This window comes from Histomonas meleagridis (genome assembly GCF_020186115.1).
Source record: "Histomonas meleagridis strain 2922-C6/04-10x chromosome Unknown contig_59, whole genome shotgun sequence".
Lineage (NCBI taxonomy): Eukaryota > Parabasalia > Tritrichomonadida > Dientamoebidae > Histomonas > Histomonas meleagridis.
The window spans coordinates 36,579-50,111 of NW_027150901.1; the positions used below are offsets into that span (position 1 = coordinate 36,579).

The window sequence follows — 13,533 nt, forward strand, 5'->3', positions numbered from 1 at the left end:
TGGTGGCCATTTTAAAGATATTCATGTTCAGATTTTTAGGCATTTCTATTAAACAAGAAAAGTGACAATTGTCCAAGTCTAATTGTTAAATTTTGTAAATTCTTACTATTCATAAAAACAATATCATTTAATTTAGAGATTAAAAATTAAAAAAATATTAAAATAAGTTGTACAAATTATTACACTAAAGCTTTTATATAAAATTTCATATGGAAATTATATATTTCTTATAATTTTGAAATATTTAAAAAATAATTTAAGTACTATTGTACTTCGGTAATACTTGTATTTATTAAAATTAAAACCATGAGTTTTCACTAACTATATTAGAATTATTAAAATTTCTTGAAAATAAAAACATTCGTTTTACACTATATTTCGGGTGGATGGACAGGTTTTCGTGTCCGATTCTGTAATTGAATCAAATATATTGTGGATATGAAATTGATGATTTGCTTTTTCTACATATATCTATAATTATCATATACAAATAAAAATCATATTAAAGAATTTTTACTTGAAATGTGATTTTCCTCAATGACTTTTTCAAACTCATAAATTGATATAATTCTTTGTTTTTATTCTTCAATCACCAGTTTTGGTACAATTATCACTTTACTTGTAATCATATTACAACTTGGGAAGACTCAACAAATTTCGTCTAGAAATAAATGTTTTTGAAAATTGCAACGCACAATGAAATACTTCGGATCTGATTAGAATCAGCATCATTAAAACATATTAAACAAAATTGCCCAAGATCTTCAAGGTTAACATTTTATGCAAATTTGTTTCTGATAATTATACATTCAATAGCATCAATTGTAGCACTTACAAAATTACATGAGTTTGGTGTTATGCCATAGATATATGTAATAACAATGGTGTTAATGATTGTCCTTATTTTATAAAAAAAGGTCATACGATAGGCAAATGAACCGAAGTCCGCGATAGAGCTTTTTGAACCCACAAGCGTTCAAAAAGCTCTATCGCCGGCAGTTTTCGGGGGGGGGGGAGCTTGTTGTACCATATTCAATTATAATGATATCATTCTTGAATATTCTAAAGCTTATATTACCTATTTGAAACAGTGCTAAATTATTGAACTCATTTTTTTGAGGGTCATATTATTGTTACAATTCTTTAATTAAAAATTTTGTGATAATAATTAAGGTTGATCATTGGATGCTATAATATTTGGAATTAATCCCCATTCACACATGTGTTCTTAGCGAATAGTAAAAATTGGCCATAATCGGTGGCTAGAGTTCAGTCAATGATAGAAAATGTTTCTCATACATATAGCCTATATCCTGGGAACAAATAAGCTAATCAAGAGGATTTCTTTTATCTTTTTAAAAAACAATTAAAAATTTATTAAATTTTAATGAACATGACAACAAGTGACTTGTATTAAATATCAAATCTTGTATATTTATTTATAATTTTGCTGATTGTGTATACTGAATTTTAACCATTAATGGAAGAATGATTTTCACCTTTTTTTCCAACCCAGAAAGTTTGTTGACAGAGTCAGTCAAATTTTTGAATGATTGGAAAAATAATTTTTTGAAAAAGAAAATTTCGTCATAAAATAATAATCCTATGAAAAATTAGTTCACAATTGAAAAGAAGATTTGCTCCAGCGATTTGTTGCAAATGTTTTGGAATTTCTGGTGAAAATATATATGTGAGTTATTCACATTATACATGTTGAAAACTAAAACAACAAACATGATCAAATTTTTCTGTTTAATTTTAAAATGTTCAAATCATGAATTTTTAAACATCAATACAACAAAAAAATATTTACTGTTAATCATTTCCCACTCAAAAGTCAGTAGAAGTTCGAGAATTTTTTCCAGACTAATAAAAAAACAAAATTAAAGCCTCAAAAATAGAAATTCTCCTTATTTTGACTATGTCTGTTACCTATTTTGACTATGCTTGTTTCCATTTTTGACTTTATTTATTGTGCTTTATGAATGTTTTTGAAAACTTTTTTCTAATTAAATACACTTGCTATAATTGACTTTATGATATCCCATTGCTAAATAGGTATTAACATTAAAACAAAATAAAATCTTTCATAAACCCCATAAAATAAAAGTATAATTACTCAAATGTTTACTAAAAAAACGCACTACCTTTAGAAACTTAATTATTGACCTATTTTATATTAAAATTTCGAAAGCAAACATTTAATTAATCGTTTTTCCAAAATTTAATATTCCATAAATAGCATCAAAATTTATAAAAGCTCACATAATTCCAATACAAGCCAATTATTAACTGTGTTACATTTATCAAAATTAAATTATAATTAAGTTTAATTTGCTCCAAATCAAGAAATTATCATTACCTTTCCAAAGAAAAAATTAATAATTTTCCGGTCAAAATCATTACCGCTTATTTTTCTTTATTAAATAATTGTGTAGGGTACTTTTTCGGTGATGTCGTGTAAACTTGATCGCATTGTTGTTTGAATAACGATAACTCCTCAGAAAATACAACTAGGAGGGGTTGGTCGCTCAACCTTTTCAATAGAAATTGAAAGGGACCATTTGTGCATTGAATATTCAAAAGACTTAATTGGTTGATCATAAAATAAAAGATGCCTCCAATGCAACGTGTCTTTGCAACCCAAGGTTCTAATGATGGAGATTATGAACTGAAGGGTGGAGAATTTGGAAAATGTATCGGACTTATGAAGCACAAAGTCTTATTTGTTATTTCAATTATCTTAAGTGTACTTCATGGTGCTTCTCCATTGCTTATGAACGTAGTTATGGGTGATATGATGAACTCTATGACTACAGTTACAGGTGACGCAGGAATTGATCTTGATTTTATTACAAATTTATGTATAGAAATGATTGTTATTATTGCTATTATGACAGTTATTCAAATTCTTTCAATGACAGCTAGAATTATTGCAGGTACTGCTTACTTCGCAGATTTAAGATTAAGAATGTTCGAAAATCTTGTAAAACAAGATATTCCTTATTTCGATAAAGTACCCACTGGTGTTCTTGTCGGACGTATTGCTGAAGATGTTGTTTTAATTCGTGAAACTTATGTTGATAAATTCTCTCAAGTTATTCAATCAGCAGCCCAATCCATTGCCGGTATTATCTTAGCCTTTTGCACCGTATGGCGTGTTACGTTAGTCTGTTGTGTAGTTATTCCATTATGTGCCATTACATTTATCGTTGGTTCCAAATGTATTGATAAGCTTTGGATTGAATACAATGATTCCTCGACCGCCTGTTCCACCAAAGCCGAAGAAGTTATTACCCAAATTCGTACAGTCAAATCTTTTGATTGCGAGTTACATGAATTTGAACTTTATTCTCAAAGTCTTGATAGTGTTTACGGTGTATATAAGAAGACATCATTAGCCCATGGTATTAAGGATGGACTTATCACATTATTTGTCTGGTTAATGATTGCAGTTTTAATTTATTATGTTTCATGGATGATTGTTGCTGAGCCATATTTAGGTGTACAACCGGGTGATATCATGATCTTAATGATGTCAATGATGTTAGGAACAATGGGTGTTTCGACAGCTTTAAGTTCTATCGATGACTTTGATAAGGCTCGAATTTCCGCATCAAAAATCCTCGACATTGTCACCAGGAAGCCTCAAGTCGATAACGATGAAGGCGCTGATTCGATTCATGGCAACAAAACCATTGAAGGCACCATTGAATTCCGCGATGTTTCGTTTAAGTATGAAAGTAATGATCAATATGCTGTCCAACATTTAAGCTTTAAAGTTAATGCTGGTGAAAATGTTGCACTTGTTGGTGAATCAGGCTGTGGGAAATCGACAACGTTACAATTATTACAACGATTTTATGAAGTCGAAAGTGGTGAAATATTAATCGATGGCGTTAACATCACTGAATTATCACCACATTTCTTAAGAAGTCAAATTGCTGTTGTTCCACAAGGTCCTGTTTTATACTCAATGAGTATCGAAGATAACATTAAATTTGCACGTCCTGACGCTACAAATGAAGAAATGCAAAAGGCAGCTAAACTTGGTAACGCGCATAGCTTCATCATGGAACAGCCACATAACTATCACCAAACAGTACAACAGACTTCATTATCTGGCGGTCAGAAGCAAAGAATTTGTATCTCAAGAGCTATCTTAATGGACGCGCCAATCCTTTTGTTGGATGAGGCAACAGCAGCTTTGGATACTGAGTCAGAACAATTGGTGCAACAGTCGCTCGAAAAGATCCGCCACGGAAAGACAGCTATAATGGTTGCGCATAGATTGGCTACTGTTATTAACTCTGATCGTATCTTTGTGTTTAAGGATGGCAGAGTTATCGAAACAGGTACACATAAAGAACTACTCGCGAAGAATGGAATTTACGCAGATTTGGTGAAATATCAATTACAATAAAAATCATATGAACTTTTGAAAAATTAAATAGATAATTTTTATCTAAACGGTCAGCGCAGCAGCAATGAGAAATGTGATGAGGGCGAAACAGAAGGTGCGCGACTTGGACCCATGCGAAGTTTTACCTCCATCATCACCTCCTTCACTTGATTCTGTGATATGGAATATTTTGTCATCACTAAGTGTATAATTAATGTTTTTCGGGATCCCTGTGATATTAATGAAATTTCGATTAAGATCTGATGCAAGAAGTGTTAAATTGAAGTTTCGAACATTTTCCCATTTTCCTATGAATTCAAATCCTATTGTTGTATTACGATCATATTTGTTATGATTGTAGAAATATAAATTAAAAGTTCCATTATATAATTCTGATTGAAACAAATCATTCGGTTCATCAAAATATATTTTGATTGATCTTGGTTCTGTAACTCCTTCTGGAAGAACCATGTAAATAATTGATGATACATATATATAAGGAGAAATCATAATTGAAATGTCTTTTGTAAGCGTATATGTTGAATCAATTGTAACATTATTTTCATAAAAGTGAATAGTTTTAAGATATTTTTCTAAAAATATTTTGTTTTCAGAATGTGATTGTGGACGTTGTAAGATTGAAACATTCGAAATAATAAGATTATTTGCTGTAACTTCACCACTTAATTCAGTGTTACATTCAGGATTTATGCAATCAACTGCTAATGTATGAAATTTAATATTATCAGCGAAATTTGTTTTTGCTCTAACATAAACAAATGGAATTGACTTTGATACATTCTTTGTTTTAGATTTTATTTCTATTGTTTCAGCAGACATAAGTTGAATGATTTTATCATCAACATTACTTATATCAATAGAAACACTATTATTAAAATCAATTAATATTTGTGAAAAGTTCTTTGAAAGATCAGAAAGTAAAACATCTTTTTTACTATCAGGAATAAATTCATCAACAACACCAGAAACTGCTTCAATTGCATCTTTACATAATTTTTGATAATGAGCATCATCTGGATATTTTTTAGCCATTTCTTTATAAATATCTGCATATGATTCAGAAGTTCCGTTTTCATATCCATAGAAAATGTATTTGAATGAAATACTAGAAACAGCACTACAAAAGAATAGAAACATTTTAAATTATAAAAATCACATAACTTTTAAAAATAGGAAATTTTTATTCAAACAAAATGAGACAAGTTCTATTCGTCTCATATTAATTGATTTTATTTTATTTTATTTAAGTCCTATAATTAGTTTTAAATTTTGGTTTAATATTTCTTCACTAATTTGTTGAATATTTTTGTGTTCTGTTTCAAGATTTTCATTTTTCAAATTCTTCTTCAATCCTTTCAAATGTTTTCGTGACTGAAAATGGTTTTCGTGTTAATTTAACAACAAGTTGATTGATGAAATCAGAATAATCGTCTGGAAATTCATTCGTGTCGTCAATAATCTCTGTAATCGTATCAATGATTAGTTGAACATTTTCATGATGATCTGAAAATTTTGTCGTTTTATCTTTGAAGTTTGAAAATAAAAATTCTTTCACATTATGTCTTGCATTATTACAAAGAGTTTCATAAATTGATTTTGGTAAATAACTTTCAATGAAAGATTTTAAATTAAATGAATTTGTAAAATAATTTTCTTCACTTGATAAAAATCCTTCTGAATAATCATCAAGAAAATTGTACCGAAATTGTTCTGTCTCTTCTTCTGTTTCATTTTCTGATGAAATTGAAAGATTTTGTTCAAGTTTGAGAAAATCTGAAATTGTAGACGATATAAAAGAATCTTCTGTTTGAATATTATCAATATCTACTTTATCATCATAATTCTTTTTAGCAAGTTTATCTATTCCTTTCGAAAGACAAAACTCTTGGAACTTTTCTTCTAAAACTTTATTATTCGTTCGCCAATTATTTTCATTATGCTTCGCTTTTAATTTCGTTTTGTGATGGTTAGTTTTAGTTTTAGCTTCATTGATTTGTTTCTTCTTTTTGTGTTAACAATTTTCTTATTTCTTTTTTTGATTGTGATTTTTCTTGAATATGATTTTTTTTGTTGAACACCATCTGGACCTCTATTTAAAATTTTAATAAAATAACCTGTATAATTACCTCGTTTTGGAATTCGTAACAATGAAAAATATCGGCCGTTTACTCTTTTTATTTTTCAACAAAAAGTGACAACGCAATTTTTGTAATTCATTCAACATAAATCATTCAATTCAAAGAAAAATAAATTTTAATGTTTAATGTTAGTAATATATCATTAAAATAAGGAAAATTTCATCGTGATCGAAAAAATATATTGAACAATAACTTATCTATAACGAACAATAAAAATATTTAATAAGTCATTTTATTATATTTTGGTTAACAAAATTTTACATTTTATAACAACATTTTCTGTAGTTTTGCCAACTTTGCCTTCGTCATGAAATGTTTCACGTTTTGCAATATATTTCCATTTCTTCTCTTATATATTATTCGAAAATATGTATGGAATTTATAAAAACGCCAAACAGATATATTTCTCTATCAAAAAAACATCAATAACAGAAAGATTAATTGCCACTAATTTATTCCATGATCATTTCCACATAGAAATATTTTGTTTTAAAACAAATTTTTTATTGATCAGTTTTTTTACAATTATTTTCTTTTTCGAGTAAAAGTCTATAGTGTTGTGAAATTTCGCTGTTTTTCATTAAAATACATTTTAGCTGTGCCGGGAATACTTTTTTAATTTCACCAAACAGAACATGTACCGAACCCGAAATACTCGAATAAATGAAATCGAATTCCATAACGTTCATTAGGAATGAATTGGCTAAGGCGAACGTTAACTTGTGAGGGAATTTCCCGAGTAAACAGGCGATAAAGTTTGCCATTTGTGACAACATCAAACAGATTTCGGTGTCAATTTCCTGTAACGTATTGAAAACGCTTTGTATCAAATTATGAACTAAAACAATAATTTGATTTAAAAATGGTCTAAAATCAATGACTTTCATTGAGTATTCGAGCGTTTCGAAAATCGTTTGATATATATCAGGTTGTAATTGTTTTGATAAAAGTGCAATAATTTTTTGCAATAAAAATGGTTTAAATTCTATCGGAAGATCAGTTTGTAATATCAGAGAAGCAGATGCATTAATTATAGTTTTGACATCTATTATTTCAAAATTATCAAATAATGTAAATAATGAATTAACTAAAAGTTGCAGATTTTGTATAACTAAATCTGGAAAACGTATCGAGTAATAACATATGACTGATAACTCAGAGCCAGTTGGTGACTTATTATATACAAAAAAGCACATTTCATATAACATTTGAAAATAATTTTTAATGTTTGGAGCGTTCGAATCGCGGATTATTAGCGCCAATAGTTTACATATTGAGCTAATAATGCTTATATTTTGTTCAAAATTTTGTAACGAATATTTAAATAAGGTAATCATAAATTCAAAAATTGGTTCAACCATATCAACATGAGCTTTACCAAATGAAAAACATTGGATAACCCTTTGAATGATAAATGATGATGGACCTGAAATTATGATTTGACAAAGATGTTGAAATAATTCTTTCTCATGATGGAAACATTCGGCTAATGATATTTGATTTAATAAGGTAAATGTTAAATCTAAAATTGGTTCTACATCAGGATATAAATGGAATAAAATAAGCATAAACTGTTCATATTCAGCATAATTAGTTTGATATAAATAATATCCAGCGTTTTCAATTGAGTAATATCGAACGCGTGGGCTTACATCTTGCATTCCTTGAAGTAGCCATTCTTTAGTTGCAGGACTAATTAATGCTTGGTTGTTCGGATTAACATTAAATATAACAAGGAGAAGTTTATATGAAACTTCACGACAATTAGGGTTGACATTTCGAATATTATTTCCGATATATGGCAGAATAAAATTAGATGTAAGTTGTGGTTGAGTTTGATATAATTCCTTTATACATTGCAAAAATGAATGGTATGGTTCCCACTCTTCCGCAAATGAAACTTCGGATGTTGTTATATTTTCAGCGATTGACACGAAAAGTGGCAAAAAATTGGCACAAATGTATTCTTGAATTTGTGGTGGCTCAGATTCAATTCGTTCAGCCAGAAAAAGAGAAATAGAATTATATATATCAGAAGAAAGATTTGGATTATGTAGATCTTGGTTTACAACTTCAAGAACTCGTACTCCAATTTGACAAAAAAAAGTTGGGCAACTTCGAGATAACGAATTAACAAAATCTAAAATCGTTTTCTTAAGTTCTACAACTTGATAAAGTGGAAATATTTGATTAAAGAATTCAAGAATATTTGTGATTTGCGGCATATCAAGTTGTGCAAAAAGTAGAAGTGTTGAGTCAATCAAGGAAACGTCGTTGTTGAACGTAGGCCATTTTTGTATTACTGAGTGGAATAAATTTTTTTGTGATTCAATTTCAATTTCAAATTTCTTAAATATTTCTGTGAGACAATATGATATAGAAAGAATGAGTTGAATAGAACAATTCCCTTGTAACATTTCAATGAATTTATGAACAAAATTAAACTCTGTTAATACTTTAAGATACATTGTAGAAATAGCAATAGAAAAAATATACGTGGCTTGTTTCCGTGTAGCTTCGTGCGTGGATTCAAAGTATTTCATTGAAATTTGGATTATTCTTAAAATTGCAGCTTCTGGTAAAAACCCATTATTCTTATTATTAATTGAAGCTTCTAAATATTTACGAATAATTGTGAATGCAATGAATATTATGTTTTTTGGAATATTTTCTGTTGACTCCAAAATTAATAAATTTGCTTCAAAAAAATTCGGATCATAATTAATTAAAAATTCATTAACAATCCTTAATGCTTCTACATAACCTTGATTATTTGGATCAGATGCACTTACTAAAAGATTTACAACAGACATTAACCTTGATTTCTCGATTCTGTAAACCTAAGAAATGTTAAAAAATTAAACGTATATCAAACAATTGTTTTTAAAATCTTTTTAATGGAAAAGAAAACAACATCAATCATTAAAAAAAGATTACCTACTCTTAAAAAAACCGGTAGACTATCTTTAGCTAATGAAAAAGAATTTAAATTATTAGATCTTGCACAAATACATTGTTTATCAATCTTAAAAATTCTTGATATCAGAGGGACATACATTTCTTCAATTGAAGGACTTCCGCTTCTTCCAAGCATTCACACTTTTATTGCAGATAATTCACAAATATCATCACTTTTAAATTTTTCATCGGTATCAAATGCATCAAAAATAAGTCTTAAAAACACTCCAATTTCAAAATCATCAAATTATAAATTAGCTATTCTTTTAGTATGCCCAAATTTGGTTTCTATTAATAATACAATAATAACGGAATCACTCAAGAAAAAAAGTCAAACATATCCGCATGGTACAATTAGGAAACTCATAGACAAGGGATGGGTACTTGAATATCCATGTCCAACACAAGAAAGACTCCAAGAACTCATGGAACAATATCATATTGAAAATGAGGAAATCATTTTTCACGAAGAAAGTAAATCACTTACAGATAATGAAAACGAAGAAGATATCGATTTTGATATGTGCATAGATGAACTTAGGAACAAACAAGAAAAAATGTTTTTGGAGGCAGAACATCTTTTTGATCTTGATGATCAAATGCTTAATAAGTCATCGCTTGATGAAAATTTGGAGAAATTGTTCAAAAGCAATGGAATAATGGTTGACTTAAAAAGCAATGCATCTGTTGAAGAAACGCATCAAGGGGTTCATTCCATTGTTTCTCTTACAGGCTAAAAGGTATTTCCGGTTAGAAGCATTTTTGTAAGTAAATTTTTTAATTAGAAATAAAAGAGTTAAACAATATCCAATGATTATAAATGTTGTAAGCTAGATGAATTGTGTCATAATTTTACGTTCCTCTGTAGTTACTATCAGCATAAAAACACATTTTTTTGTGAAAAGAGAATTGTGAACGTTTATATTTGTCACTTTTATATTTTGGCTGTTTTACATTAAGAAAACAGAGCTTGTCAAAACTCTTTATGGGAGAAATAAAATGAAAAAAAGAAGTATGGAGGAAACTGAAGAAGCAATTTATTTATCCATTTAGTCAAAGAGATCATCAAATCCACCCATCATTTCAACGACTTCTTCTTCTTCCTTCTTCTTCTCTTCTTCTTTCTTTTCTTCAGCAGCACCTGTTGAAGCGCCAGCAGCTGGAGCAGCACCACCAAGAGCTGTGCCCTTAACGAGTTCAGTGATATCGTGGTTCTTGAAATATTCAGCAAAAAGATCAACCCAGTATGATTCAAGTTTAACGCCAGCAGCACTTATGATCTTGTTGATCTTGTCTGCTGTGATTTCAATTCCATCATCATTAAGAATGAGGGCTGCATAAACAACAGCTAATTCTGGAGAGGCCATCTAAGATAAGGCCGTCAAAACCGTAACAAAAAGGTTCCGTTATGGGGTGCCCTTGTGTCAAATAGCTAACCGATTATATCATTGAAAATTGAGAGGCATACGATTAATATCTTATCTAATCATGTAGGTGTGAATTACGAATTAATACTTATTAATATGACTTAGCTTTAAAAACAATTGAACACTAATCAGAGACAGCCAAATTTTATTAGAACATTTGAAATTCAATTATGTTAACATTTAGTCAGTTTTACAAAGGTTTCCTTTATAAAGAGTTTTTGTGCTATACAATAACATATAATTACATATTTTATATGTAAAAATATGGTTTGATCATTTTTATATAAAAATATTTTTTTGATACTTAATTCAATGGTTTATGTGGATTTTGAGTTCAAAAGCATCAGTTGGGTTGAAATCTATCGTTAAGATATTCAATTTTAGTCAGCGAAAAGTAACAATTTGAATACTTATCGTCGTTGTTAATGGATTGAATGGTTGTAAAATTACATTTTTGCAAAAATGTCGACTTCCAAATTAGCCTCAACCAACATTTTCTTGCATAACTTAGCATCAGGGCCGACACCTCAGAAATTATTTCAATCATTTTGTATCGTGTTGATGTTCTATATTTATTTTGTCAAATCCAATACAATCAAACTTTATGTCAATTATGAAAACAATCGCGTTTTACTCAATTGGACAAGCAATTCATCTAATCAATTAGATTATACTGTATACTCTCAAAATGAAGATTCCATATGGAAACCAATCAGTTTATTTGACAATAACACAAAAATCAGTGTACTTAATGTTTATCCATCGAGTACGAATATTAATGTAACTTTTTATTATGGTAACAATATTGAAAATCGAACAGTTTCTTCAGCACTCCAAGTTTGGCTCGAAGGAGGTAGTTATGAAACTAAAACAGAAATTTTTTCATTTGATAATTTAGTGGGAAAAGATAATGATAAATTCATAACCGTTAAACCAATTTCATCGAATGAATTTGAAGATATGGAATTCGATGAAATGAAAAACTATGATGTCATAGTCATTGGATTTATGGATAGCAATGGCGGCTATCAATCTCTTCCAAGTAATGATACAGTTGATCGTCTTTCATCGTACATTGATGAAGGCTATGGAGTTCTCTTAGGGCATGACTCTGTTGGGTATTACTTTGGCAATTCTTTTGGTTATGGAAGAATTGCATCTAAATTTGGTATCGTATTAGGAACAGAGGAATGTTTTAAAGAAAATCATTGTTCAAATGGAACACTATCTCAACGATGGATGTATTGGAGCAAAGACTTCCATGTTGCTACGCGCGGGTTATTAAATAGTTATCCATACAAAATTCCCGATGGAAACTATTCGATTAATCTTACGCACACATGTTCGAATGCAGCGTTCGGAGATGTATGGATGGAATTAGGAGAATTAGATGTACCAGAAAAAGAATATCCTGGAAATTATACTGAAATCGCAAATTTTACAATGAAACTTGATGGTTACAATGAGGAAAGACATGGAAATTGGAAATATTATTTAACAACATATAATAATACAGCGATGACCCAAACAGGCCATACATTAGGTAATATAACATTATTTGAAAGACAACTTTTGGTGAATACAATTTGTTATTTATACCAAAAAACAAAACTTCAATATGCTTATGATAATTCTGTCGTTATGCCGATGTTGAAGTTAAATATTACTGAAAGAAAAGACATAAATGGAATTGAAGTAAACGCAGCAAATGAAACCAAAATAATTAAATATAAAGTAATTGGGAAAGAAAATGATAATAAAAACGAAACTTATGAATCAGATGAAACTGAATTTAACTTTACAGTATATCCAAAATGTTATTATTATATAATCGATAGCAATGAATTGACAATAATTAATGAAACAACAGAATACACTAAAGAAGAATGTCGGGAAAATTTCGTTATTGGAAACATCGGTGATAAAATATATGTACATGTTGCAGTGCGTGATAATTTAGAAAGACTTAGCGAAACATCGCATTACTTCATGGAACTTCCACCGCAAACTAACACATTTTCTAAATCGAATCCTTTTTCTAATTCAAATACATTTACAGAGTCATTTCAATTCGATGTAGTTGTGTCTCATTCATTTAGTTTAATGTACTCTCATTTTGTAACCGAATCATTAACTATGTATTATTCATCGATGACAAAGACATTCATTCAGTCATCAATGCATTTATCTCAAACATTTATTATCACAGATTCCATTTTTTATGAGTATTCCGTAATCAAATATTCGACATTGTATACATATTATTCCAATTTCTTTGTTTTCATTACGATTGAGAATAGTAATTTCATAAAATCAGATGGAATAGATACGAAAGTTTTAATTGGAATAATTTGTGGCGTTGTTGCCTTCATATTAATTATTATCGGAATTGTTGTTCTGCTCATTAAAATTCATAAAGGCAAAAAAGAAATTGAAAAAAATTCGATTTTCGAAAATGTTACATCAGATGATCGTTTATATGAAACTAAAGAAGAAAATGTGTCGAATGCAGTCATTAATGAGGTGAAAGAAGAGAAGGACAATTGGCTTTGATGTGAGTCAATGAAATAATTTTGTCTGTATATAT

The 13,533-nt window shown here is 29.2% G+C and overlaps 5 protein-coding genes across 5 annotated transcripts; 3 read left to right on the plus strand and 2 right to left on the minus strand.

Moving 5' to 3' along the window:
• Positions 1 to 2,614: 2,614 nt before the first annotated feature.
• GO595_007758 (ABC transporter family protein) lies at positions 2,615 to 4,423 on the plus strand (the record flags this gene model as incomplete). Its single annotated transcript, XM_067921256.1, has 1 exon — positions 2,615 to 4,423. One exon carries the CDS (start codon positions 2,615 to 2,617, stop codon positions 4,421 to 4,423), a length of 1,809 nt encoding a protein of 602 aa, XP_067771988.1.
• Positions 4,424 to 4,465: 42 nt separating this feature from the next.
• Positions 4,466 to 5,560, minus strand: GO595_007759 (uncharacterized protein; the record flags this gene model as incomplete). The annotated part of the gene is made up of 1 exon (XM_067921257.1): positions 4,466 to 5,560. The coding sequence occupies one exon, from the start codon at positions 5,558 to 5,560 to the stop codon at positions 4,466 to 4,468; it is 1,095 nt and encodes a 364-aa protein (XP_067771989.1).
• Positions 5,561 to 9,458: 3,898 nt separating this feature from the next.
• Positions 9,459 to 10,256, plus strand: GO595_007760 (uncharacterized protein; the record flags this gene model as incomplete). Its single annotated transcript, XM_067921259.1, has 1 exon — positions 9,459 to 10,256. One exon carries the CDS (start codon positions 9,459 to 9,461, stop codon positions 10,254 to 10,256), a length of 798 nt encoding a protein of 265 aa, XP_067771990.1.
• Positions 10,257 to 10,568: 312 nt separating this feature from the next.
• Positions 10,569 to 10,886, minus strand: GO595_007761 (60S acidic ribosomal protein P1; the record flags this gene model as incomplete). Its single annotated transcript, XM_067921260.1, has 1 exon — positions 10,569 to 10,886. The coding sequence occupies one exon, from the start codon at positions 10,884 to 10,886 to the stop codon at positions 10,569 to 10,571; it is 318 nt and encodes a 105-aa protein (XP_067771991.1).
• A 1,068-nt stretch (positions 10,887 to 11,954) lies between these two features.
• On the plus strand, positions 11,955 to 13,499 carry GO595_007762 (bacterial Ig-like domain protein; the record flags this gene model as incomplete). The annotated part of the gene is made up of 1 exon (XM_067921261.1): positions 11,955 to 13,499. The coding sequence occupies one exon, from the start codon at positions 11,955 to 11,957 to the stop codon at positions 13,497 to 13,499; it is 1,545 nt and encodes a 514-aa protein (XP_067771992.1).
• Between the last annotated feature and the right edge of the window lie 34 nt (positions 13,500 to 13,533).